General features: G+C 45.8%; 2 protein-coding genes across 5 annotated transcripts in view; one reads left to right on the top strand and one right to left on the bottom strand.

Annotated features, from left to right (window-relative positions):
• Nucleotides 1-1593: 1593 nt before the first annotated feature.
• On the top strand, nucleotides 1594-16068 carry LOC126537129 (uncharacterized). 3 transcript variants are annotated; one of them, XM_072287830.1, is made up of 4 exons: nucleotides 1594-1679; nucleotides 3631-4005; nucleotides 9114-9190; nucleotides 15132-16068. In XM_072287830.1, the coding sequence occupies exons 1-4, from the start codon at nucleotides 1664-1666 to the stop codon at nucleotides 15189-15191; spliced, it is 528 nt and encodes a 175-aa protein (XP_072143931.1). In that variant the 5' UTR covers nucleotides 1594-1663; the 3' UTR covers nucleotides 15192-16068. The 3 variants fall into 3 exon arrangements, with proteins under 3 accessions (XP_072143931.1, XP_072143932.1, XP_050040241.2); XM_072287831.1 differs by lacking the exon at nucleotides 9114-9190; XM_050184284.3 differs by lacking the exon at nucleotides 15132-16068 and having other exon boundaries at nucleotides 9114-9426.
• Nucleotides 12498-24491, bottom strand: part of LOC126537128 (uncharacterized) — a 65528-nt gene continuing 53534 nt past the window's right edge. For both annotated transcript variants that reach the window (XM_055073731.2, XM_050184282.3), the window contains exons 8-9: nucleotides 21655-21826; nucleotides 12498-18500 (exon numbers count right to left, since the gene is read on the bottom strand). In XM_055073731.2, the coding sequence (XP_054929706.2) occupies nucleotides 18370-18500; nucleotides 21655-21826 (303 nt within the window). In that variant the 3' untranslated portion in view covers nucleotides 12498-18369. The remainder of the gene's footprint in view (nucleotides 18501-21654; nucleotides 21827-24491) is intronic.

Below are 24491 nucleotides of genomic sequence, written 5' to 3'. Positions count from 1 at the left end.
CCATCCATCCATCCATCCATCCATCCATCCATCCATCCATCCATCCATCCATCCATCCATCCATCCATCCATCCATCCATCCATCCATCCATCCATCCATCCATCCATCCATCCATCCATCCATCCATCCATCCATCCATCCATCCATCCATCCATCCATCCATCCATCCATCCATCCATCCATCCATCCATCCATCCATCCATCCATCCATCCATCCATCCATCCATCCATCCATCCATCCATCCATCCATCCATCCATCCATCCATCCATCCATCCATCCATCCATCCATCCATCCATCCATCCATCCATCCATCCATCCATCCATCCATCCATCCATCCATCCATCCATCCATCCATCCATCCATCCATCCATCCATCCATCCATCCATCCATCCATCCATCCATCCATCCATCCATCCATCCATCCATCCATCCATCCATCCATCCATCCATCCATCCATCCATCCATCCATCCATCCATCCATCCATCCATCCATCCATCCATCCATCCATCCATCCATCCATCCATCCATCCATCCATCCATCCATCCATCCATCCATCCATCCATCCATCCATCCATCCATCCATCCATCCATCCATCCATCCATCCATCCATCCATCCATCCATCCATCCATCCATCCATCCATCCATCCATCCATCCATCCATCCATCCATCCATCCATCCATCCATCCATCCATCCATCCATCCATCCATCCATCCATCCATCCATCCATCCATCCATCCATCCATCCATCCATCCATCCATCCATCCATCCATCCATCCATCCATCCATCCATCCATCCATCCATCCATCCATCCATCCATCCATCCATCCATCCATCCATCCATCCATCCATCCATCCACCCACCCACCCATCCATCCATCCATCCATCCATCCATCCATCCATCCATCCATCCATCCATCCATCCATCCATCCATCCATCCATCCATGAACTCAAGCGTGGTAATTTGGTTGCGCTGTACAGTACGCCCACAAAATCATCCATACAACGTAATGGCGACGGCCAGATCACGTCAGCTGGCGATTCCAGCACACTCCGATATCAGTTTGTGCGTTTCATGTGGTCTCGCTGTGACACCCAAGGTAACAGTCGCCACGCTGTCGACCTGTACAGTCTGGGACTGATACAACAACAGCCGCAAACATTCACTAAAAAGCTAAAATGACGGACGCAGAATAAGAGGTTGCCAAAACGCTGGTAAAAAATGCCACCAAAGGAAGACGACAGCGTAACCACGACTGTTGATGAGCGGGCTATGCTAACAATAAGACATCATCTTCCTAAAACATGGTCGCTTATGATTTTCAGTGAGACATACGCACGTGACGTCACGCACGTGATAGCACGTAACGTCATCACGCAGTCCCGTGATGTAGTCCATGTGTCATATAGGAAAAAGAAGAGGAAAAAGGAAAAGCAGATTGGGCAAATGGATTCGAATTTTGTTTGAATTCCATTTACATTTCTTATTTTTAACTTCCCGGTTCTTGGCCAATCCCCCAGAGTGGTTATATGTTGGCCTTGATGACAGGCCACTTTCACAACAGACACTCTTGGAATGTCGACATGAACGGATACGCGTGCGTTTTCTGTATGGGTAAAAGAAGAAGCAGAGGTGCGCTTCGTTCGAAATGGCGAAGAATATGCGTGAGTATCTTCGTTCAACTTCTAAACGTGTTCTTCGCCTCAGCCAGATTGCACTGTTGCATGTTGTTCCGTACTTTAATTCTAGTGCTGCTAGTTGAAGCGTTAATATATATATTTTTGTTTGCTTCGCATAATTTTCACAGTCCCCGATACTTGCATATTGCACTCGCAAAGTATCCGCAGTTAATGGAACAATGGAAAATGTCTTCGTTCACTGTCGTTTTTACGTGACACGCCGTTTCTAACACCGAAGGAAATACTTAACTAAAGCGGCAATAAACGACAGGTCAGGAAAGCAGCTGGAAATGCACTCGAAGAAAGTATTTATGCATAAGACAGAAAAAATCAGTTCGTACTTCATTACATCACTCGTTCCTTCTCCTTGCCATCATCCACCGCCTGAGCCACAGAATTTCCTACTAAAATTTCTAGAGGGAACTCCGGCGCTGTGATCGTTCACCTACAATAATGATGGTTAGTACATATTTGTCAGGTTTTCATGCTTGTGGCTTCCAGATGTCCTTGCGGCTTTATTTTCTGCGCTTAGTCTGCCTCTATCGGCCAGAATTTAGAAGTAATCCTATGTTTTTAGACGCAGAGGGCAATGAGAATCTGAGCACGTGCGTAATCATTGCGAATTTTCGCATTTATAGCTCAATATATTGTTGAAAATGATCTCGCAAAATCACGAAGCCATTTGAAGTTAAAAAGACGAGGTTTAGGGCAAATTTATGTACTAAATTTAGCCATCATTCCCGTGCAGGAGTCCTGTTCTAGGCTTTGTCAAAATCTGCCATATTGAAGAATTCGCCATCTTATCAGCTCTGATTGGCCGAGAAGGCTACTGCCGCCTCTCTGATTGGCTCAGAATGGCGCCATTTTGCCGCACTCAAATGCAGAATTTGACAATATGACAGAATTCGAGATCGTCCAGAATAACAGCACCTCTGGCGGAACCACCATATTTGCAGCTTCTAGACACTATAGCACCAGCGTTTCCTTAAAGTGTGTAGAAAACTATATGGTCTTAGCCTTGTTCATGCAGCTTTCATGGCGTGAACCACGTCACCTTAGGAAGCGGGAATGAAGGGGTTTTCTTGAGATGGGAACGATAGCTGATACACTATTCTTCGCTCCGATGGCAAACTGGGCGTCTTAATCGCCGAGAGGACGCACGGGGGTGTCACGACATATAAAAAATTGAATTCTGTGGTTTTACGTGCCAAATCACGATCTTATTATGAGGCATGTCGTAGTAGGGCACTCCGGATTAATTTTGACCCCCCGGCGTTTACTTTAACGTGCACCTGAATCTAAGTACACGAGCGCCTTTGCATTTAGCCATCAAAATGCAGCCGCTGCGGCAAGCTATCGAACCCACCTCATCGTGCACAGCAGCAGCCTCACGACAGCTGCTAAACCGCGGCGGCGAGTCACGACATATGCTGTTCAGTAAGCCGGGGTGCAACAGAGGCCGAGACGATGCTTAAGATGGATGAATGCGGTACTCTCATGGCATCTGAGTCCAGTTATTCCCATAATGAACATTCCAGCAATGCCAGTTGCAAGACCAAAGGAAAGGCTGCCACAAGCGACACTTTAGAATATAACTGCGTGCTGCAATGCGCCCTGCCGAGCTCTGCCAGACTAACTACAAGAAAATTTCACGTTTATATAGCAGCCGGTCAGAGCGCGATCAAAAGTGATCAAGCGAGGGATGTCACAGGCTGCAGCCAGTGCTTCGACAAGAAGACTTAATTCTGCCATCGGGGCCGAAACGCTGGGCGCCGCCTGACACATTATTCCTCTTTCGGCCACTGTCGATCACTTCGAGTCTCCTGCGAGCTTCTGTCTTTGTGCGGAGCCAATCGGGCAGCGTGCAGAACACTGCTGGTCCGTCTAGGTTTCAGGCATTTCGACAGACTTACGCACTGACCGCACGCGTATGCAGGCAACCTCCGCGCCGCGCGCGAATACGTGGACGTCGTGATGCAGCGCCTGCGCGACGACGTGCGGCTGCAAGAGATGGAGCCGAGCGAACTACGGAGCACGGGCGACGGCTCCGACTGGAAGCTCCACGACGGCACCGTCCGAGGCTTGGGCCGGGTCAGCCACGACGGCAGGCCGTGGCTGGTCGAGGTGCTGCCGCACAACGAAGGCGACGCCGACGCACCGACGCCGGAGGAGCGATTCGACGTGGCCGCCACGGTGTTGGTGCGCGACTGCGAGTTTGAAGCCTTGTACGACTACACGGGCGTCGCGCAACAGGTCTCGGGCAAGGTCACCGGAAAAGTGGAGATCGTGCGCGTGTACATGCTCATTGGCCGTGAGTAAGCAAGGGAGCTCACGCTGTCTTACAAGCGCATCATCCGCTCTACACGTTTTGTTGGTGTATAGTGGCGCACATATACCGTATATATGGGTGATCCCAGCTGTCATGCATGGCGTTTTTTTAAAAAGACGCGCCATTCGACACGATGAGAGCCAAGTGCATATTGTTCACAATCGAGTAGAGCAGGCACCAGCAATATTTTTGTTGATGTCATTCAATTTATTAATTATTTAGCACATATTTTAATTACTGCTCTGAATGGCATGCTGTCAATGAATAAAATTGAGAGAAACTTAAAAGTGGCATGCATTAAGCCAGGTACTTTCTGCCCGTTCACTTTTCCCGACTGATAAAGACAGCCAGCGAGAAATGATTTATATATATATATATATATATATGTGTGTGTGTGTGTGTGTGTGTCACGTGACTAACCGTCCGCCCGCATCAAAAAGCAGTGCCCTCAAATACGCTCCACAAAGCTGGAACTGCATGGAATGCAAACGCGTCACGGACCCGCCGTACATGTCCATGTTTGATCGCTCTTCAGATCGCACATCCAACCGGACACGGCGCTGTTCGGCTTGAGTGATGGGCGCTTTGGTAAAGGTGGTCTTGTCCATGATGAATGCTGGGGTATTTTGTAAGTGTCCGCCTATATTGGACTGTCCATTTCGGCCACCACTGACTGGCCGGAGCTGAACCATCGAGAATGAAACTGGTTGTGCACGCCTGTTTTCTCGCTGGTACTCCACCTCATCCAATCAGCACTTCAGCAGCGGCCGAAATGGACGCGTCCTCTTGGTGAACATTTACAGAATACCCCCCCCCTCCCTCCCTGGATCGCGACAGTGAAAAACAAAGTTTGAATGATGTGTTGGGACGTTGAAACAAAGGTGTTTCCGCCCAAAGTCATGAAGTGCACCCCCCCCCCCCTCGCCGCCTCCCGGAGTGCTCGCCAAGGAGCTCCATCTGGATGCGCGGAGCGCAGCACCGGTCTGGTCTGGTGGCGGTTGAAGGTTCGAGTCATACATGTGACTAACGGTGCTGCACCTTATCAGCGGAAAGAATAAACTGGAAAAGAATGCCTGGCTGAAAACATGCCAGCTTTAAGTTTCTTTCAATTTCCTACGAATTTTTCATTGACAGCATGGCATTCAGAGCTGTAATTAAAGAAATTAGCCAACCGCAATTGATTATTAAACCGAATAACATCAAGAAAAGAACTTATACTGGCAGCTACTCTGAGCGAATGTGAACAATACGCGCTTAGTTATCCTCGCGTAGAATATACCGTCCTTTTTTGAAAAATCGCCGACGATTACGATACTCCCTAATCCCAAATCTGAGCGTAGCTGTATACAGTGGAATATCGTTGATACAATATTCACGGGAGCCAAAAAATAAAACGCATCATCCGAAAATCGTATTATCCAACGTTAGCTCCAAAAAGCAAGAAAATAGGCGTACTCGGTGACGAACTCAACAGCTAAGTTGAAGACCAGGGACAAGACACAAGCGCTTGTGTCTCGTCCTTGTTCCTTTGTGGTTGCATGTGTTAGCGCTGTTATATTTGTCAAATCAAGTAAGCACCAACTCGCCCAGAAAGAAGTTTTAATCAACAGCTAAGGTTCGCGTGGAGTTGAGTGATACTGCTCCGCACAACACGTTATGCGCAGAAGCATCACTCGATGCCATACAAACCGCAGCCAACGTACTTTTATTCAGCAGCGTTGAAATAGCCCGTCAGTTTGCGCTGAACTCTCTTCTTTTCAATGTCCATACAAAATTTATTTTGGAAGTTAAAAAAAAAAAGCCGCAGTTTCCTCACTGAACAGATCAGGGGCGCACCGCCGCACTGCCGCAGCAGCGCTTTACCGCCGGTGGCCCGCCGCGTGCGTTTTTCCTTCAGTGTGTTTGGGGGCTTAACACGTTGTTCGTGGGTCATTGGAATGCTAACTAAGCTAATACACTGGAATATAAAGCTGTGAGCTTTAGAAATACCTGTAAGAGCCCACTACTGCTGTCGTATTATTTGATCTCGGGGGAAAACGCAATCGCAGTAACCGTACGAAATTACGTCGCTCCTGTGCAAGTTGGCCGGGAAAATAAAGCATATTATGCAGAATCGTATCAACGAGATTCTGCTGTACGTGTTTCCATTTTGCGATTAACCATGGCTGGCGCGGACAATCTGTTTCGTTCGTGCGGCACGTTCCAAACGGAGCGATGTGTGGCGCGACTGTCACGATCTGCCCGGATTCGTGAGCGAGGGAGGGCTCGAGGCACCCTCCGTTATACATACGCTTCGCAGCGTGGTGGTGACGAACGATGACTGACCGCCGAGCAGCTGTGCTCGTCGGTGTTTATTGGGTGCGGTGACCAATGTTGCCCACCGAACCTGGCGGACCAATGAAGATTATACCCGAGGGGGCGTCACATGATTGTTACAGCGACTGTCTCGATAATCGGCAGATCGCGAGAGACGGCGCGTGGACGCGATTCACAGCAGCAGCCGCAGACAGACCTCCGCTCATGCAGCGCTTTGTTTCTGTCTGACGCGCGCTAATCTGGCGCAATCTCGCAGACATCGTCGCCGCAAAGTGTTCCTTGCGCGGCTCTACGCTTTTCTCGCGCTTTCGACATACCCTCCTTCTCTGCTTTCCTCCTCGCGCTCACTTCGCTATCGCCATCTTTTCTGTACCGCTGCGCTCCGCGTTCGCTTTCATCCGTCGCTGTGTTCGTTCGCTCGGCTACGAGGTACGACACCGACGGCGACGCTCGCCACAAGAACGGGAGCCTAAGAGCTGCGCTCAAAAACGTGGTGCATGATAGCTGGGACATCCTGTATGCACCCTTGTAAGAGTAGCACATTTTTTTTTTTTTGCAATGTTGACGAGATGCCACCCTTACAGGCGGGTTGGCGATTGCGGTCAAATTTTTTCATGCCATGTGTGATACCCTTGATTTCTTTGCCCAAAAAGAGCGAACGCTGTTGTTTTCAAAATGCATATATATTTGTTTATGCAAGCACACCACACAGCTGGTGCCTTTCTATCCTCCTCAGACCCAAAGCACACTCAAAAGCGTAATATTCAAGCCGGTTCTTATTACCGACTTGCACATCATGAATGTGAAAACACTATCTTTCGTTAAAGTATGCCGGTTTGATGTGGAGGCAGCATCACCAAGTAAATGGAGAAAGTAATCGGCTCCTTACAATTCTTGTCATAAAAACCTTTTTCCCTATGTACTGTGCATGGGCACAGGTTAAGGAACCCCAGGTGGTCCAAATTATTTTGGAGTTCCCCACTATGGCATGCTTCATAATCATTCGTTATACCCAGAATTCAATTTTTAGCCATTTTTACTGGCCAAAAGACATAGATGAAAAGCTAACATTGATTGGTACTTTGGCTTGTCGATACTGCATCCTCTATTTCACAGTAATCGAGAGCTACCTGATGGTTGCATTTTGTCATCGGTGACGACACAACGGCCTAGACCCGAGTTGGTGGGAATATTCACAAATGCTTGCAGCAGTAGTGCACCTAAACCACTCCGACATAGTTCTGCATGCTTCAGACTTTATACTGGGATTGGAGATTTTACGTAATTGCAGCTGAGCCAATCAATCAATCAGTGAATCAATCAATCAAAAGAACATTTATTTTCTCCATGAGAAATATGCGGGTGGCGGCAAAAAAAGCTGCAAATTGCAGCATGACTAGGCTATAGTCCCCAATAGAGTCCTGAAGCGAATAAAAGCAATGTGCCCAATTGGGTACTATGGGGGCAAAGAGGCTATAGTCCTCGCTACTGCCGCTGTGACCGCTGCTCAGATTCGGTTTGGTAGCCCGCTCATGGATACAGTAGTCCTCAGTGTCCTCCATGGCGTCGACTCTGACGTCTCATTGCGCAAGCCAAGCATGCACACAGGTTGCAGTGATGCTCTCTTCAGTTGTCTGTTCAGCGTCTTACAGTTTCTTTCGAATTTCGGGCTGCCAAGTTGGGGCTGAGCCTCTTGCATGAACGCAGCCCTTAATTGCGTATATACGGTAGTATCTGTTAGTCGTGGCAATTCTGGAAGTACCGTCATTGGAAGAAAGAACTAGATTCACTGTGTGGAACACAGTTGCCGCCCCGTAAAGCCCCGTGACGGACCCGCTTCATGAAGGTCATGTTTCTTATAAATCTCCTTACCATAATAAACGAATGTTAAATCTGGAGAGTCGAGTCAGCGTCTAGATTAGTCTGTGTGGGATTATAGCCCTGTTGGAGCAGGATATAGCGGCAGAGAAGTAACTATACACCTACGGCTGCTCACTCCAGCAACCCTTGTCACTTAGTTTCCTGTCCTCCACCACTGCCTCGCACCACTTTTCCCCATCTGGCAGAGGTTGCAAAATGCCTGTACCAGTGCATAAGGCTTAGTCTGTTTTGCAGTGGCCCCTCTCCTTTTTCTCCCCATCTTGATACAGTGCTGGAAGAATACGGGTGAGGAAACTGAAAATCTCGATTCTTAGTAAACTTAGAAGCCAACAAACAATGAAGTTAAAAAAAAGCATAGAGGAATAGGCTATCTTTCAAAAACAAATGTCATAAATAACTACAGGTGTGTGTTAAGCCTGCGATGAATATTTTATAATTTCCCTTATTTTCTGTTAACGGTACGAAGTTAAGCATAAATTATTAGTAGCCCAAAAACTGAAAAAGGAAAAATTTCTGCATGAACTATAAAAGATACCTGTCAATTTAGGCAAACAGCCAAATGTTTCAAGAAAGCTGCTCGCTTTACTAAAGGAATTTGGTGCGCTTGGCAGCGTACACTTCTTGCAGTGAGGACATTAGGTAGCGTTTCTTGCTTCATTGCATAATTCTGCAGAGAACGGGCAAAACAGCCAAAGAAAGCTACTCGCTTTAAGACACTTCAGTTTCTCTAAAATTTGCTTCCATGACATTGTTGGCTCTTAGCAATTCACACGGTTGTTGCCACATGCCTGGTATTTATACAGATACACACACACACATACAAAAAGAGAAAATAACTAAAGTCCAAAGTACAGCTATAGTTCTTTTCTACGCTTTTCTCTCTTGGTGAACAGACCCCAAGGGGCCAGATGATGTGCCTGAGCTGAAGGTGTTCGACACGAAGGAGTTCATGGGCCTGACGCTTGCCAAGGTGAGCGTCGGCATACTTCACCAGAAGTTCATCACGGAAGCCACCGCTCAGGCTGTGCGCAGCTGCATTGAGCAAGCGATGACGTCACGTGTGGCGCCGCTACTGGCCACCGTGCTCAAAGGCATCGCTTTCCCAGACTTCACCAAAGTACAGCATTAACAAGATCAAACGTGGCCTCCAAAAGAGTGTCTAAGGATTTGTCTAAATTACTGGATAAAATGGTGCTTATTGGACAACAGTGTGTGAAAGCTTTTAATCATGGGCATGGCCTCCGAGATCACAACATCGCGATCTCGGAGGCCACGTGATGGGAGTGCTTGTGTGTGCAAGTACTTTGCATGCACACAAACAATCTTGCCTACCTTCCCTACCAGAAATAAATTGGAATGAGTGCCCACAATAAGGCTCGTACACACCTAGGCACTGTGTGCTGCCCTGCCTATATGGTAATGTTCAATATGAGCTGCATTTCTGTGCCCATGTTCGCAGAAGTTCCAAGACTGCACAGGCACCCATATACGAAAATTTGGCAAACTAAACAGTGTTCCCTTTGCATGGTATTTAATATACCACTTTTTCGTATACCGGCATTGCCGAGCAGTCTAGAAGCCCTTTCGACCGTGGGCTGTACTTCACAGAGACTTTATCTTGTGACACAGATGACAGCCCAGGGGCACTTAAAAGTGGTAAGCAATGACTACGCCTTGAGTTGGCTGGCAAACTTAAAGGATTCTTCGGGTCACTTAGCATGAATGAGTCGACTCCAGCAATTCAACATTACCATGGCTTAAAAGTCCGGACGGAATCATTCCGATGCCGAATGCCAGTGGTGCACTCCTATTCCTCCACCACCACAAGGTAAACTGGGCGACAATGCCTTCCTAGGAACAATAATCGCAGACGACTTCACCGAACAGCAACAAGCAGACCCAGAGTTAGAAAGCCTTGTGGAGTACTTTGAAGGCAAGACTGTTGTTGTCACTGGGTCTTCTCGTGTGGACTGTCTTCGTTTTCCACGCACAACCACGTCTTCATAAAGAAAATTTCACCCGTCCGTGTCAGCTACCTTCTCCTTGTGCCTTCAGCTCTGCGGCCTGAGGTTCTCCATGCCCTTCATGAACATCCAATTGCTTGGCACCTTGGATTCTCTCGTGCACTTGCTAGGATTCAGGCGCAGTATTACTGGCTGCACCTGACCATCGACGTTGCCCATTACGTCAAGACATGCCGAGACTGTCAGTGATGCAAGACACGGCCAACAAGGCCAGCGGGGTTGCTACAACCAATCGAGCCTCCTTTCCGACTATTGCAGCAGATCGGAATGGACTTGCTTGGACCTTTTTCGATGCCAACATCCAGAAATAAGTGGATTGTCGGGGCAATGGACTACCTTACCCACTTTGCTGAAACAAAAGCTCTGCTGGAAGTGCAGCCAAAGTGGCGAAATTATTCGTCTAGAACATCCTGCTATGACATGATGCCCCAGAAGTCCTCATCAGTGACAGACGAACAGTCTTTACAGCAGAGCTCACCCAAGAAATTCTGCAACACAGCCAGACAGTCACAGGAGGTCAACTACCTAGCATATGGAGACTAATGGTCTTATGTACGGAGTGGCTGAACAAGACTCTCGCCTACATATTAGCAAGGTATGTATGTTGACATTGAGCAAAAGGCGTAGAATGCCGTCCTTCCATACATAACCTTCGCTTACAACACGACAGTGCAAGAAACAATGCAGATCACGCCGTTCAAGCTGGTTTACGGGAGGAACCCGACGACGACTCTCAACGCCATGCTGCAGTGCGTCACCAACAAAGAAAATCTCAACAGCTCGCTTGCGTGTACATCAAGAACCAGCAGAGGACCAGCAGCTGGCATTACAATCTTCAACGACACTACCTGGAGCACCAGCCTGGCGACCATGTTTGGGTTTGCACTACAATAAGCCAATGAGGACTTGGCAAGAAATTTTTGTGATGCTATTTCGGACCCTACAAGATTATCCGATGTGTTGGCGCACTGGACTATGAAGTTGTGCCAGATGGTATTTCGCAATCACAGAGGCGCCACTAACGGCCTGAAATAGTCCATGTTGTACACCTTAAGCCCTTCTACCAGCGCTAACAAATTCTGGGACTTTGTTCTTGTTTTTTATTTTCTTTACTCCATGTGCTTCAGTTTCTTGCTCTTGAGTTTGTAGCATTGAGACAATGCTTTTTAATAGGAGGGCATTGACACGTGTATTTATTTATCCCTCTCGAGAACTGCATTTCACCGCTAACAACTTGAAGTTATCGCTCAGCGTGAGACACGCCTGCGTGATATGGAACTTATTCGAAGGTTAAGGATTCTATCTCTTCTGTCTGTTGTCACTGAGTCTTGTATGACCAGATTGTATGCACGACGCGAATTGTGTAGTAATTTCTGGGAGGCACGCGGGCACCAGCAATTACATTGGAACCTTCGATGAGTCATGTATAACAGCCGATGCGCTTGAACCAAAGATAAGATTTTCAACGAATGCCAACCTTGCTCGCCTCTATCGTTTTGCCTGAGTGTTACATGTTTTGCTGGGCACAAGTTTGCCCAATAAAGAATTAGTCATGTGATCCACAGTTGTTGCTACTGTGTTCTGCACCGTCACTACAGTGTGACAGTATCATGGATTTTGTTACTGCTGATGCTTAAGTATCGCAGCTTCTTCTTTGCTTTCCACTCCAGCTGTTCATTGAAATGAGCTTGCCTATAGGTGCGCACTGGTACTAGCAAATCATGAAAGAGGACTGTGTGTTGTCTCGCCTAACCACTTATGACTGTCTGTCGTGACAGTTCATACCATGCAGCGTGGTCTTGGAAAGCATTTTGAAATATAAATGATGAGACTTGTTATTTTCGCTAAGACTTGAAGGGTACCGATATTAGCAGATCCTGTTGTAGCTGTAAAACTGCTTATGTGTGGCTTTTTCTTTTTTAATTCACACTTCTGCCAGGCTCCTTAAGCAGCAGATTAAGTGCCTCAAACACTACTTTCAAAAGCACTCACATAATATCCTTACTGTTTTTATTCAGTGAGGCCAATTTGTCATGTCTGCCTTTGTTGCTCAGGACTATATAAGAAAAAAAAGAAAGGCAAACAAGTCATCACATGCCTTTAAAAGACATTTTCAGAAATGAATGCTTTGTTATTGCTCATGCTTTCTGTATGAAGCTAACGATAAAATATCATGAGAATACAGTGAAGGTGAACAGATGTAAAAGAAGAGTTCGTGTTCAACCACTCGAAATAACTACAGGTCCAAAATAATGAAACAAGTGCTGCCAATCAGTTTTATTAAACATTATGAAGCCATATATATTGAAGCCATGTTACAGGCTGCACAAAAAATGTGTTATGAAAGTAACTGGGAAAATGTATAAAATTCAACATTGTTCACTATATAAAAGAGGTTCTGCCACATTCACTTGTGAATATCATTTCACCAGGTAGTAGTACAGGTGTTTAAAACTTAACCAGATGTATTAGTATATCTATGTGAGCACACACAAAATGTTTCAGTGGCACCAGACCTTGTGAGAATTCAGATTGAGCTTTCCTCTGCAGGATGAATGGAAACAGATAGCGACAAGAGAGGGCAGCACATTTCCAAATTTTGTTCCGCACACATCTGCTGATTATGTCCACCGCATATGTCTGCTGCCTTCTCATACGGTGCATGTCCGAAACTCAGCGATAACTTCTCACAGAATCTGGCACCAGGAGCATTTCAATGACAGTCATTCATGGGGCATCTCACCAGGAGAGCCCAATAAATATCTCTGCAGACGAAGCAAACTTGTTTGCTCAGCAAACAAGTGGTTATACCTGACAAACATTGAGTACACTGAAACGAACATACACACACAAAAAGAAACTGCAATACAATGGTTGCATATGTATAAAGATCTGGTTGCGTACATACACCGAAATTTAACACACAGCACTGAGGTCAGACATCTTGTAAGCAATTACAAATGCATCACCCAAAATGACAGACAAGAACAAATACATACAGTTGTCGTGTGGCTACACAATACACAAAGAATTCTATTCGCTAGCAAATTTGGTTTAGCAATGTGCTTCATTCGCGATATCTCCAGATGGATGCCAATTTTTCTTTTGGTGATGCTTCCTTCACCTTGGGAAAACGGGAGATGAAAACTCAAGACGATGAGCACAATGAGAACAAGGTGAAAGCCAGAGCCCTGGCTTTTCACTTTGTTCTCGTTTTGCTCATTCCTTCACCTTGCAAACTTCTGCCCAACTCGGTTGCCTGACAGACCTCACGATCCGAGTGTTCATTATGTGGCTTAATAAGTGTATTCTTCTATGGCTCTTTCTTATTATTTGATAACTGCGTGAGCATATTACTGTAACTTAATGGAAAATGAATAGGTACTGGTCTCCTTACCTTAATTACTCATAAACCATAAAGTTCTGTGTGCATTAATACTTCAAATAGATGACACAGTTCTGAAAGCCTACTTAAAATGAGTTACTGCAAAGCCACTGGCTGCTAAGCATGCAAACACCTGATGAGCCACAATTAATACTCCACTCCTATAACCGCTACACTATGCTGAGTGTTAAATATATTTCGGGTGGCCCAAGAAAGATTATGCTTTTACTAAAACTGCTGAAGTCTCGCAATAGCAACTGGTGCTCCCAATTGTTTTACCCCTTACTTTAGTCAGAATGAAAGCAATTCACCAACTGTGTAACGAAAGTGAAGCAGAAACAAAAGGAAGATAGGACATAGGAAAGAAAAAGTAAAATGAGTCACCAGTGATAATTATGACCTATTATGATTATACGAAATTGGGTGCATGAGCAAAAGAGAATAAAAAGAATGTGCTGCCTGAATACTAATACAGAAAAATAATACTGAATGCATACTGCATTGGCACACTGCATCAGAAAACTGTACCATAAATAAAGCTATGCTAAAAATATAATGAGAAGAGGGAATGCAGAACGAATGTACTAAAAACTGTGCTCAACACAATAACTTGGAAGGTCCCCTCACATTGCTACAGCTTCAGCACAGACTGTGATTGGTTGGTGTTAAAATAAGTTTGCATACATTGCATGACAAATGTAAAGAAAGGGACCCAATGAAATTAATGAATAAAATAATAATTCTGAGACTCGCAAAGTGATACTGCCAAATAAAATCAATGCAAAATACAGTTTCGGGAACCTTCTGCATTTATATGCAGAATATGCATGTAATTTTCCCATCAGAAACACCAACATCACCCTCACATTCACTGAAAGGATTAGCAGAAATTTTGCATGCCTTAGAAAATTTCATAAGAAAGCCCACAAGCCAAGAATTATCTTAACAAGGAAATAAAAAGTGAACGAATGAGGTTAATGCGTTTATCGCTTTTAGGACGCCTCAACAGGAATTAGGTCTTAAGCTCACACTGCAGTAAGTGATATAACATAATTTTTAAATACCTAGATTCAGCAACACTTTTTCACCTCAACTCGATAAACGCAAACAGCAGTTATTCCTGAGCAGAATTTCCTGAGGAGTCTCACATGTGATCTTGAGGAGAAGGCGCCAGCACTCTAAGAATAGTCCAACAGAACTTCAGTGGTCACCTAAAAAACTGAAAACTACAGGACAACACTAAGAGGTGAACTAGCATAAAGCTTGCATGGATGCAGCAGCAGACCTGCACTTTATGTGCCGTAATTTGCAAGCAAAACACGCAAGGCACATACTGTTAATGAGCTCTCCATGAAGCGGCCTTTAAAGGGGCAATGCAATGCCTTTTGAGCACGAAAACATTCGCTGTCTGTGGACCATGCTGCCATGGACATGCATGCCAAATATTATTCCACTGCACGTAGCAGGCAACCCACAATCTCGCATAAAAGATTGCTTTCCAGCCCCCTTCCTTCCTGTTACGGGACGCCCGTGACATTATAGACCTGTACAACAGCCCATAGATGCCAGCCATTAGAGAATTCTTTATAGCCACGACTTACGCCTGAGTGAAAGTTCATGCCCACATATACAGCCCTCCAAGATGTGTCCCTCTCCAGCATCTTTTTAAGACACCAATCTTCAAGGGTTACCATGAGTGCACCATGGAAAGAAGAAAAAGTAAGGAGCAATACGCTGACCATAGCTGAGAAGAAAGATTGTGTTGAAGTGGAACGGGGAAATAAACATTGTGCTCTTTAACCTGCTGTCATTGTTACATCCTTTTAGAAGATTTCTGTGGGAGTATATTCATTCAGAGGCATCAGGCTTACTCCAGTGCAATCTAATTTTTGAAGAAAAAGCATTGTTGAGTCCCTTTAGCAAGTTCTTGCAAACCTTTGATTCATTTTCTTTTTGTGCATTTGATTTACAAATCTGCTAAGCTCCCAGATGGCACATGCAGCTGAATACAAACACTGGTGAGGTGAAGGAAAGGCACACCGAAGTGCATGCGCACCAACTTTCAAGGTTCCACGTCTTGACAAATCTGAGACGGCACACGAGACTAGCCCCCAACTGAAAAACTGTCAATTTGACATTGACACCGAAATCTAATTATTATTGATGTGATCACAGGTACACCTGCTTGAGTATGTTTCTCTTTTTCATTTTTTGATATTACTCTACTTACTCGAAAATAGGCCAAGCACAAATGTAGGTAGACCCCTAATATTGTGCTCTCTGAGAAATAAAAAAAAAAATATTATTCGAATATAGGTCGACCCATTAGAATTGGCACATTAGAATAGAGCATGACAATAAATCTGCATTACCATATCCACATGGGCATTTCAAAATGGATGCCTCGTCCGCCCTAGCTGCCGAAGCTTCCTCCATGTGCTTCCTCCATGTGTAAAAAGAAACAAAATAAGAGAGGCCCTGAAGTCATGTCTTTGAAGCTGGAAGTGCAGCTACGTTGGTATGCCATCTCCCTTTGCACCTCCAATCAGCTCACGAGAGCAGATAGGCACAAGCTTTAAACTTTTGTTGCTATGAACTGCTGGAAGTGCGTGCTGCTGATGCATGTCAGAACAAAGCTTGCGAGACTTCTGTATCAAGTTTAGTGAAGCAGACGCACTCCTGTGCTTTTCCGTGGCCCGTTGAAGAAGCCGACAAAGACCCGTGCCGTAATTACTTGAGTATCTCTGTTGCTGACTGACAGTCGCACTCACAGACCCAAAACACAACTTTCAAGCTTCACACCACAATTTAAAGTCAGCTTGCCTCGCGAACAAAACGTGCTGCGAGAAAGACGCAAGTGGAAAAATCTTATCTCACTTTTCAGAGGTTGACACCAGCAGCAAGAGCTTCAGGAGCACGGTTGCTATGGCAACGTTGACATTTGAGGCACCAGCCACAGTGCTCCTTTGCGAAAAACAGCATGTTACTTCTGCCACACTGTTTCCAACCTGTCTGTACTGGTTGGGGCCTTTACTAAGCTTTTCTCCCTCTGTGGTCCACCGTCTGTCTTCCCGTTTTCTGTGTCAGCTCTCTTAGCATGAATTGCCGAGTTCATCATGATGCTGCATGTAAAAGGACAGTGTCATGTGCGCGGAGACAGACGGAAATCAGGCCACATCACAGGTGTTCGGAGTATCCGAAACTTGCATGCAGGACTGGCGCAAACAGAAGAAGACGGTTTTCCCCAGCAAAGCAACACAGTGGACCGAAGCAGGACGTATTTGTGACAATCCAATTCAGCAATACGATCGTCTCAGTCCTATTTTGAAAGCGATCTGCGATGGGGACAGAGTCCACTGCACGCTGTATTTTTGCTGCTTATAGTTTGCGTTGAAGTGAGAGGCAGCTGCTGCCGTACTTCCTCACTCCAGCATTTTGACAGCGAGTTTCCGCAGTCGCTGAGTGAGATGTGCTCATGTTTGCTTGTGTGCATGTGACACCATGCTTGTTAATTTAGTTAGTACTGTACTGTACGGGTGCGCATTACAATCGGTGTGCGTTAAAATTGAGTAAATAGAGTATTTAGTGTTTTGTGCAACTGCGGCTTCGACGTATGGTATTGACATGCATGGCAGGCTGTTTTGGTTTGCGGCCTTGGCACTCACGGCTCTGGCGGCGACTCTGTTCTACATTGGAACTCCATTAGCTCGGCACTTTTGCTAGCTTTGATCACGAATATAGGTTAAAGTTTTTGGTCACGTATATAGGTCGATAGGCAATTATGGGGTAACATTTCTGGAAAGAAGAGGTCAACCTATATTCGAATAAATATGGTATGTTCCTTATAACTGCTTTATACAGTAAAACAAAAAAGACGCATGTATAAACTGGGTGCACAGTACACTTGAGTAGTCCTTTAGCTTGCTTTGGTTAAGGACCGATACTTTTATAGAGATGTTAAACCCTGCAAAACTTGTGTAAAATGTACACAGATGCTTTCTGAGGGTTCTTGTGTGTTGGGAGTATTGGAGAACCTATCATTCAGTCAATTAACTCAAAACTTGCATAAGCTACAATGAGACATGTGTGTTAGTGAAGCTACACAAAAGCGAACAAGTACACGGAAGGAAAGTGTCTCTACAAAGTGCGTTGGAAATGGCAATGTCTAGATATTGCTTGGCATTCCTCAAATATCAAATTTGTGGGTGATGGTGATCCTTCTTTATGCTTTAATTTGCATCATGCACATATTAACTTAGCATAGTTAAGAAAAGCTTTAGAAAAATCTGAAGTGACAGGAGTAGTAGTTAGAATTCCTGAGACTTGTAGGAGACTGTCACATTATTGAGTGCCTAAAGTCACACTGTTTTCTCAGAGCTACTGACGTACACACACATCAAGACTACCCAAGGTCTGGTTCACTTTTAAAACCTGTCCTGTATGATGGATTGTTACACACAGTTCATAATTCCCAAAGTTTTTAAGAGTGCCAGAGCATCTCATTGAATAAAGTTGGAAAAAGCTGCGTGCTCACAAGTAATCAGAGCAGTAGTTAGGCAAGTGAGATAAAAAAATGGTGAGAAAGTTACTGACAGTGTTGCTGTACAGTGAACTACATTTGCATTGCTACAAGAAAAGTAGCTGAATGCAGAATCAATAAATTCAGGATGATGCCTCAGATCAACTACTTATCGTGAACTGCTGTCTTGGCTGAGCGTTTTACCCCATGTCAAAGACCAGTTACTTGCTAGATGCAAGGGCCATTTGAAGAAGATCCATAATGGCAGAATTGACAACTTCTGGATGACGGCGAAACAGATAATGACCTCCTTTCTTGAACAGCATCACTTTCCTTTGGCCTGATGTTGACCCTAAGGCATAAATAAAGAGTGGTTTAAAACACAAGTATATCAAAACAACGAAGTGAGAGGTGAAGTAACTTCAACTACCAAGGCAAGATTCCAGGTTCTATAGGCACCACCAAACAAGGCCAAATGGGAGCTTAACTTTCAACAAGCAAGGAGCTGTTAAGAATCAAGACATACGAAAGGCTAAAACAAAACAAAGCAAAATAGTATTTCCATTACCTAAATTATTCATACCATTAAATGTAATTTACACATGAAATCGTTAAAAAATAACTTATCTGCTCTAGGTTGGCCACATGAATCAAAATCAAGTAAATTGTACCTTTAATATAAACTTGAAACAAAGAGCAAAGCTTGTCTAAGAATAAACAACAAGCAGAATATTGTTGTAGGCAGGCAGACATATGTGCTGGCAGACGTGGGGACTACACTGTAAACAGCTTATCAGACACATCTGTGCCATCTAAAACAATATACAGCTTGGTGGCAAGGACAGAAATGAGTGCAATTGGCAGTTGTTAAATTAAAGAGGCCCTGAACCACTTTTCATCGAAGTCAAGAAATGCATTTGATCTTAAAATAGACTATTTCAGAAATAACGTTTCACGAAAAGTACTTCAATGCATTCAGCAGAATCTATTGGCAATCAAGTGTCCCCTACGCAGTACTTCTGCTCCTCCTTCACTGTGAAGGCTACGGCGGAGCGGGGAGTGCCCACAACCCTCTGCCTACTGAATGTCACTGTGGTGCGTAGTTAAAATTTGATTTTGGATGTTCACATTGATGTCACTACTTCTGATTCTGGTGCCTACGACGTGCCAGACAAGGAACTTGAGCTCGGAAGACCCAAAGACGCATTTCTGGGGGTTGACAACCAGGCATTCAAGAGTTCGCGGAGGTGACACTCATGATCTTGTGGATGGGGACTCGTGATGAGGATGTTGTCGATGTAGGCAAATACAGCCGGGAGCTGTATCTGTAGACGGGTAAGTCGCGTCGTGAACTCGAACAGCGTGCTGGGCGAGGTGGTCAAGGGTCAGGTCTCCTGCAGCGACCAAGACAAGGTGGGTGGACTATGGCAAGCGCTGCAGGAAGAGCTGCTTCAACAGCGCACCATTCATGTTGACACTGCTTGAGCCCAGGAGCCATCACATGCTGTGGAGCAGCTGGGAAGGGCTGTGATCTCGCAGCTCCTCGGAGGTGAGCAGGTGCTCGAGGCGTGCGTTCTCAGACACCACGATGTGGTCCAAAATACTCTGCTTTAGGTGCTGTTATGAGGCATCCCACAAAGGGGCAGCGATGATGTCCACCACCTTGTGAGAAACCTCAGACGACAGGTTGGCACGTTAAGTAGCAATCCGGAAAGCCTTTGAGGTGATGTGGTGTGGATCAAAGGAGGCTTCGACCTGGGCAAACCAAACCTGTGGGTCCTTGCACCAAAATGTGGGCAAGTGAAGCTGTAGAGATGCGACATCTTGTGGGTGCGAGGTATTGTCAGGTTGCCTGAGGGTGATAGGTTGCTGGGGTCGGTTATCTCATAGTCCAGAGTCACCAATCCTGCGAACCGAGAGGTTGCAGCATAGTGCCAGGACTAGAGGACCAGCGTAGCTGGCTCTTAAAACAGACTAGCCCATGCCGTGCTTGCGCCATGAGCACACGCCGCCCAACTTTATTTTCGTCATCTTTTGCCATGCCAACCAAAAGCGCCGACCTTTAGCGTCCGCACGTAGTGGCATCAGTGGGCGCTACAGCAGCTTAAGAAAAACCGTCCTCTCTCTCTGCAGGAAGCCATCCCTGATTAAGGCACGATATTGCTGTCACGTGGTGTACTTCTCTTGCAGCAAGGAGATGGACTTCTCCTATATGTGAATACAGTATCCCTTAAAGGGCAAATTTTGGTTATAAGCTGGAAGTTGTTATTTGTCCTCTAGGGAGCGTTCTGCCGCAAACATTTTTCAAATCGGCTCATTAATAGCCGAGGTAGAAACACTTCAGTGCCGCGAACCCATGATTTCAGGAGGTGGGTTCCACTGCCAAGCAAAACTCTCTCCCCACTCACCCTGTCTAGGTGCAGCAAGCGAAATTCCTTCCTTGCGTTCTCTCATGCTGGACCTTGAGGATCACGTGACACAAACATCCCGTGCCCTGCTTTCGTTTTTCCCTCCTTTTTCTTTTTTTGGCAATGCGCACTTCTGCTGACGGCGTCACGTGCGAGCTGTTCTGATTGTCTGGCTTCGCGCAGTGCACGATTTTGTGTGCCATGCGCAAGGACACATGACTAGCGGTATAATTCAATGCTACACAAATACTGAGGCAGAACAAGCGGATCGCAGAGCGTGATCACGTGCTGGAACACGGTAGAAAATGGCATAGTTTCGGTACCTGTGCACGTGACTGCACGATCGTGGGAACAAGCAGACGAAGCGGAAGTACATCTCTCTTGCTTCAGTGCGAAGTAAAAGAAAGGACACGTAGACATTCCATTTGTGTGTTTTATTATTTTTCTAAACTTCAATTTGTCAACTCAAGACACAGATCACAAATAACAGATGTTGCCTTGCATAATTCTCGAAGTCGCGTGTCACCACGAGCGACATCGTGCTGTGGACACGAGTATGTAGGCACCAGGTCACATGTATGTCACCATCTGGCTTGGAGCGCGGTTGCCGCAAGGGAAAGGGAAAACGGCGTTCGGCTTGAAATTTCAGACCTTTCTGCGGCAAGTAGCGGTGTAATTCTTTGCAAACGCAATTGCTAGCACGCATTGTATGCTCTGCGCTTGTCAGCTCAAGATGGCCAGACCTGGTGAGGGGCCCTTTAATATTCCCATCTTCTTTTGAAAGTCGCACATTTCAGTCACACATCTAAACTTATATACTAGTTGAGGCTAGCAGCAAATTTCTTCATGTCAAGAGATGCATGATAGCAATGAGGTATATGAAGTCATAAAACAATTATTCTTCGTAACCAAAAAGCAGGAATCTCAACTAGTCAAAAAAAAAAAAAAAGAAGTGAGATATGGAAACAATTTTCAAGCAAACTTGGCAAAAGTGACATGTGCAAGTCCGCTTACTTATACGAAGTAGAACTGGTCAACCTGATCTGTGCAGTTAAGGTGAGAATGAGCTGAAAGAATGTCTTTGCAAGTATGACTTACCTTTTCTGACCAATTTGCCATTAGCGTCATAGAGCCAAAGATCTTGGTTGCGTGTGCCAATAAGGTCCACCATATTGAAAATAACCTGTGGGTTGATGGCTCGATCGTTCTCACTGAATGCTATGAGCAAAGGTATGCCACTGTCAGCAACTTGCTTTATCTTGTCACCTGCCTGCAAGAAAACATAATTTGCTCAATGTAGTATGGCTGAGGGCAATTCAGCAGCAATGTTGCAAGAAGTAGGTTAGATTGCTTTGCATATCCTGCAACATGCAAAGGCCAAACTTAAACTGCATGAATCAGCCTCACTATTTGTCTACATTGTTACATTGTACAGTGGAATCTCGATGATACGATCACGGCTAATACGAATTTCTGGATGATACGAATTTTTCTGTGGTCTCGGCCGAGCCCCATTGCTTTGCAACGTGCTAGAGAACGGTTGTTACGAATCAATTTTCGACCCGCGTCGGTTGATACGAAAATTACCGAAGACACTTTGGAAATTCGAAAGTGTGCTTGGCGAAAGCCAGACGCTGCTGCCGTCTGCGCTCCACTTCCCTGGCTTTGCTGTTCGGTGAAATGGCCGGTCGCTGCTGCCGTCTGCGCTCCAATTCATTCGCTTTGGTGTTCGGCGATATCGCCTGTCGCTGCTGCCGCTTTCGTTCTGCTTCCCTGCCTTTGGTACCCGGCGATCTAATCAGTCGCTGTTGGCGTTTCCGTTCTGCCTCCCTTACTTTCGCATCTGGTGACATGTTCATTTGTCGCATGCGCATTCGCTCCTTGTTCTTCTGGCGTTTGATGTTGGGGGAATCCGGCGTCCGCTGCCGCTTCCCCGAACCGCTTGGCGCGCAATCACTGGGCCGCTTCGGAGCTATGGGTCTCACTCACTCGACTGCAACGAGACGTCTGACGAAGGAGGGGCGGTTCAACTGCCACCGCCGACGCCCGCGCGCTCGTTCTACCGCTACTGTGTGAGGTCACGGTTGCTATGCGCAGCTGCGCCCCCGACCGGCGCGCCGGTGCTAAGGAGGGGAGGAGGTTGCGCCGCTGCGCGGAGGAGAGGCCACAGTTGGCACGATTCCAGCGCACGGACGGACGCGACCGCGAGCATGAGCCCCACCGACGGCAATGAAAGAGAACAGCGCGCAGTTACGCGATTTCTCCCTCTCTCTTGGTGCGGAGGCGCGGACGCGGCGCGGGACAGCGCGGAGGCCGCGAATGGGCGCGAAGAGCTTGACGCGGTGGCACTTTTGTTGCTTTTGTGCTTTTCCTCCTTTACCGCATGCCATCGGACGGAGTGGCTGCTGTGCTTCGGGCCGCGTTCTTTGTGTTAGACGTGGGCGACGGCGAAGGACCACCACCGGCGGCTGAAACGCTGCATGCGCTCGAAGTTCTGAGGCGTGCTATGGCCGCAGATGAAATCAGCGACGACACTTGCACGCGTTTTTATGGATTTGAACAAATTCTGCTAATTGACCTGACAGAAAAAGAAGCAGAAGGTCATTAGAGACTGTTTCTTCAAGAAATAAATGCTTTTTACGTACGCGTGCCTGAGTGAGTTCACCTCTCACTCTTTAATTTAGCTAGATTTAATTGTTTGGATGATACGAATTTCGGCTAATACGAATATTTTTCGTGACCCTGTGAGATTCGTATCATCGAGGTTCCACTGTAGTGATGGTGAGGAACCAGACGGTGCCCCATTTGTAAGTCCTGAATCTTACTCTTTATTGGGTGAATTTGTGCCTAGAAAAGCTTGTGACACACAACCACAATGATAGTGGCAAGCACAATCGTTTGGTCGTAGAACTCTTATCTACGAGTAAAGTGTGTCTGCTGTTTATGCAAGGCTCATTGTACATTCCAGCTTAATCGCTGGTGTTTGTGTAGTTTCCAGAATGTACACCACTATTCGCGTCGCGCATGCATTGTGATTGGGAAAGATTGCTTTGCTATAGAATTGGCAACAACATTCGAAAAAGTTCTGATACATGAAGGTGTATCTTGCGCCGAGGAATTAATTTGTGACACACGTTAGCTGGTGAAAAACAGTCAGTGGAAAATTATAAACAATGCACATGTTTCAATGTTATCAACAGGTTCCTGAAAATTTGTATGGACCACTCCGTGACAAGTTATCCAACATTTTTTTTTACCATCATAGATTACATAGAAAACATTTGCATCTGTTGTTGGCTGCATGAAAGCATCTACTCTAGGTCTAAATCATCTATTGGTAGGGAAGAACTACATTGCCTTCTGAAGAAAGCAAATACTGAACCTAGCAAGCTTCAGTAACATTTCCTATGGGAAAATGTCCAAAACATGAGAAAATACTTTGTAATCTGTGACTGGATACCATATTTATTCGAAACTACGTTGATAGTTTTTTCAAATAATCATATACGAAATTCCAGGGTCGGCTTAAATTCGAGGTTTTCGAAAAATGTGCCAGTTTTTAATTAAAATCGATAAATATGGTGCATACCTAGCGCCCCCTAGAAAATTCAGTATCGCTGCTGCTACTAGCCGCACCAGTAACCAAATGAAGTACACAAGTGACGTCGCCGTTTTGATCTGTATAGTATTGGAGCTGGTTGTTTATTCTATGATATCGGCATGCAGCGTGGCGTTATCGTAATGGCACCAAACATGCGATGCCACTATAGTGCTGCTTTAAAGCAAAAAGTTGTGCTAGCCGCAGAGGCATCAACAAACGTTCAAGTCGGGTGGGACTTTGGCATCAATGAGGAAAATGTCTGTCGTTGGAGGGGGCAATGGGATATGCTTTTTGTGTGTGATGCAACGAGGATGGTATTCACTGCTTGAAGATA

This window comes from Dermacentor andersoni, chromosome 4 (genome assembly GCF_023375885.2).
Source record: "Dermacentor andersoni chromosome 4, qqDerAnde1_hic_scaffold, whole genome shotgun sequence".
NCBI lineage: Eukaryota > Metazoa > Arthropoda > Arachnida > Ixodida > Ixodidae > Dermacentor > Dermacentor andersoni.
This window is presented reverse-complemented; position numbering and strand designations above follow the sequence as displayed.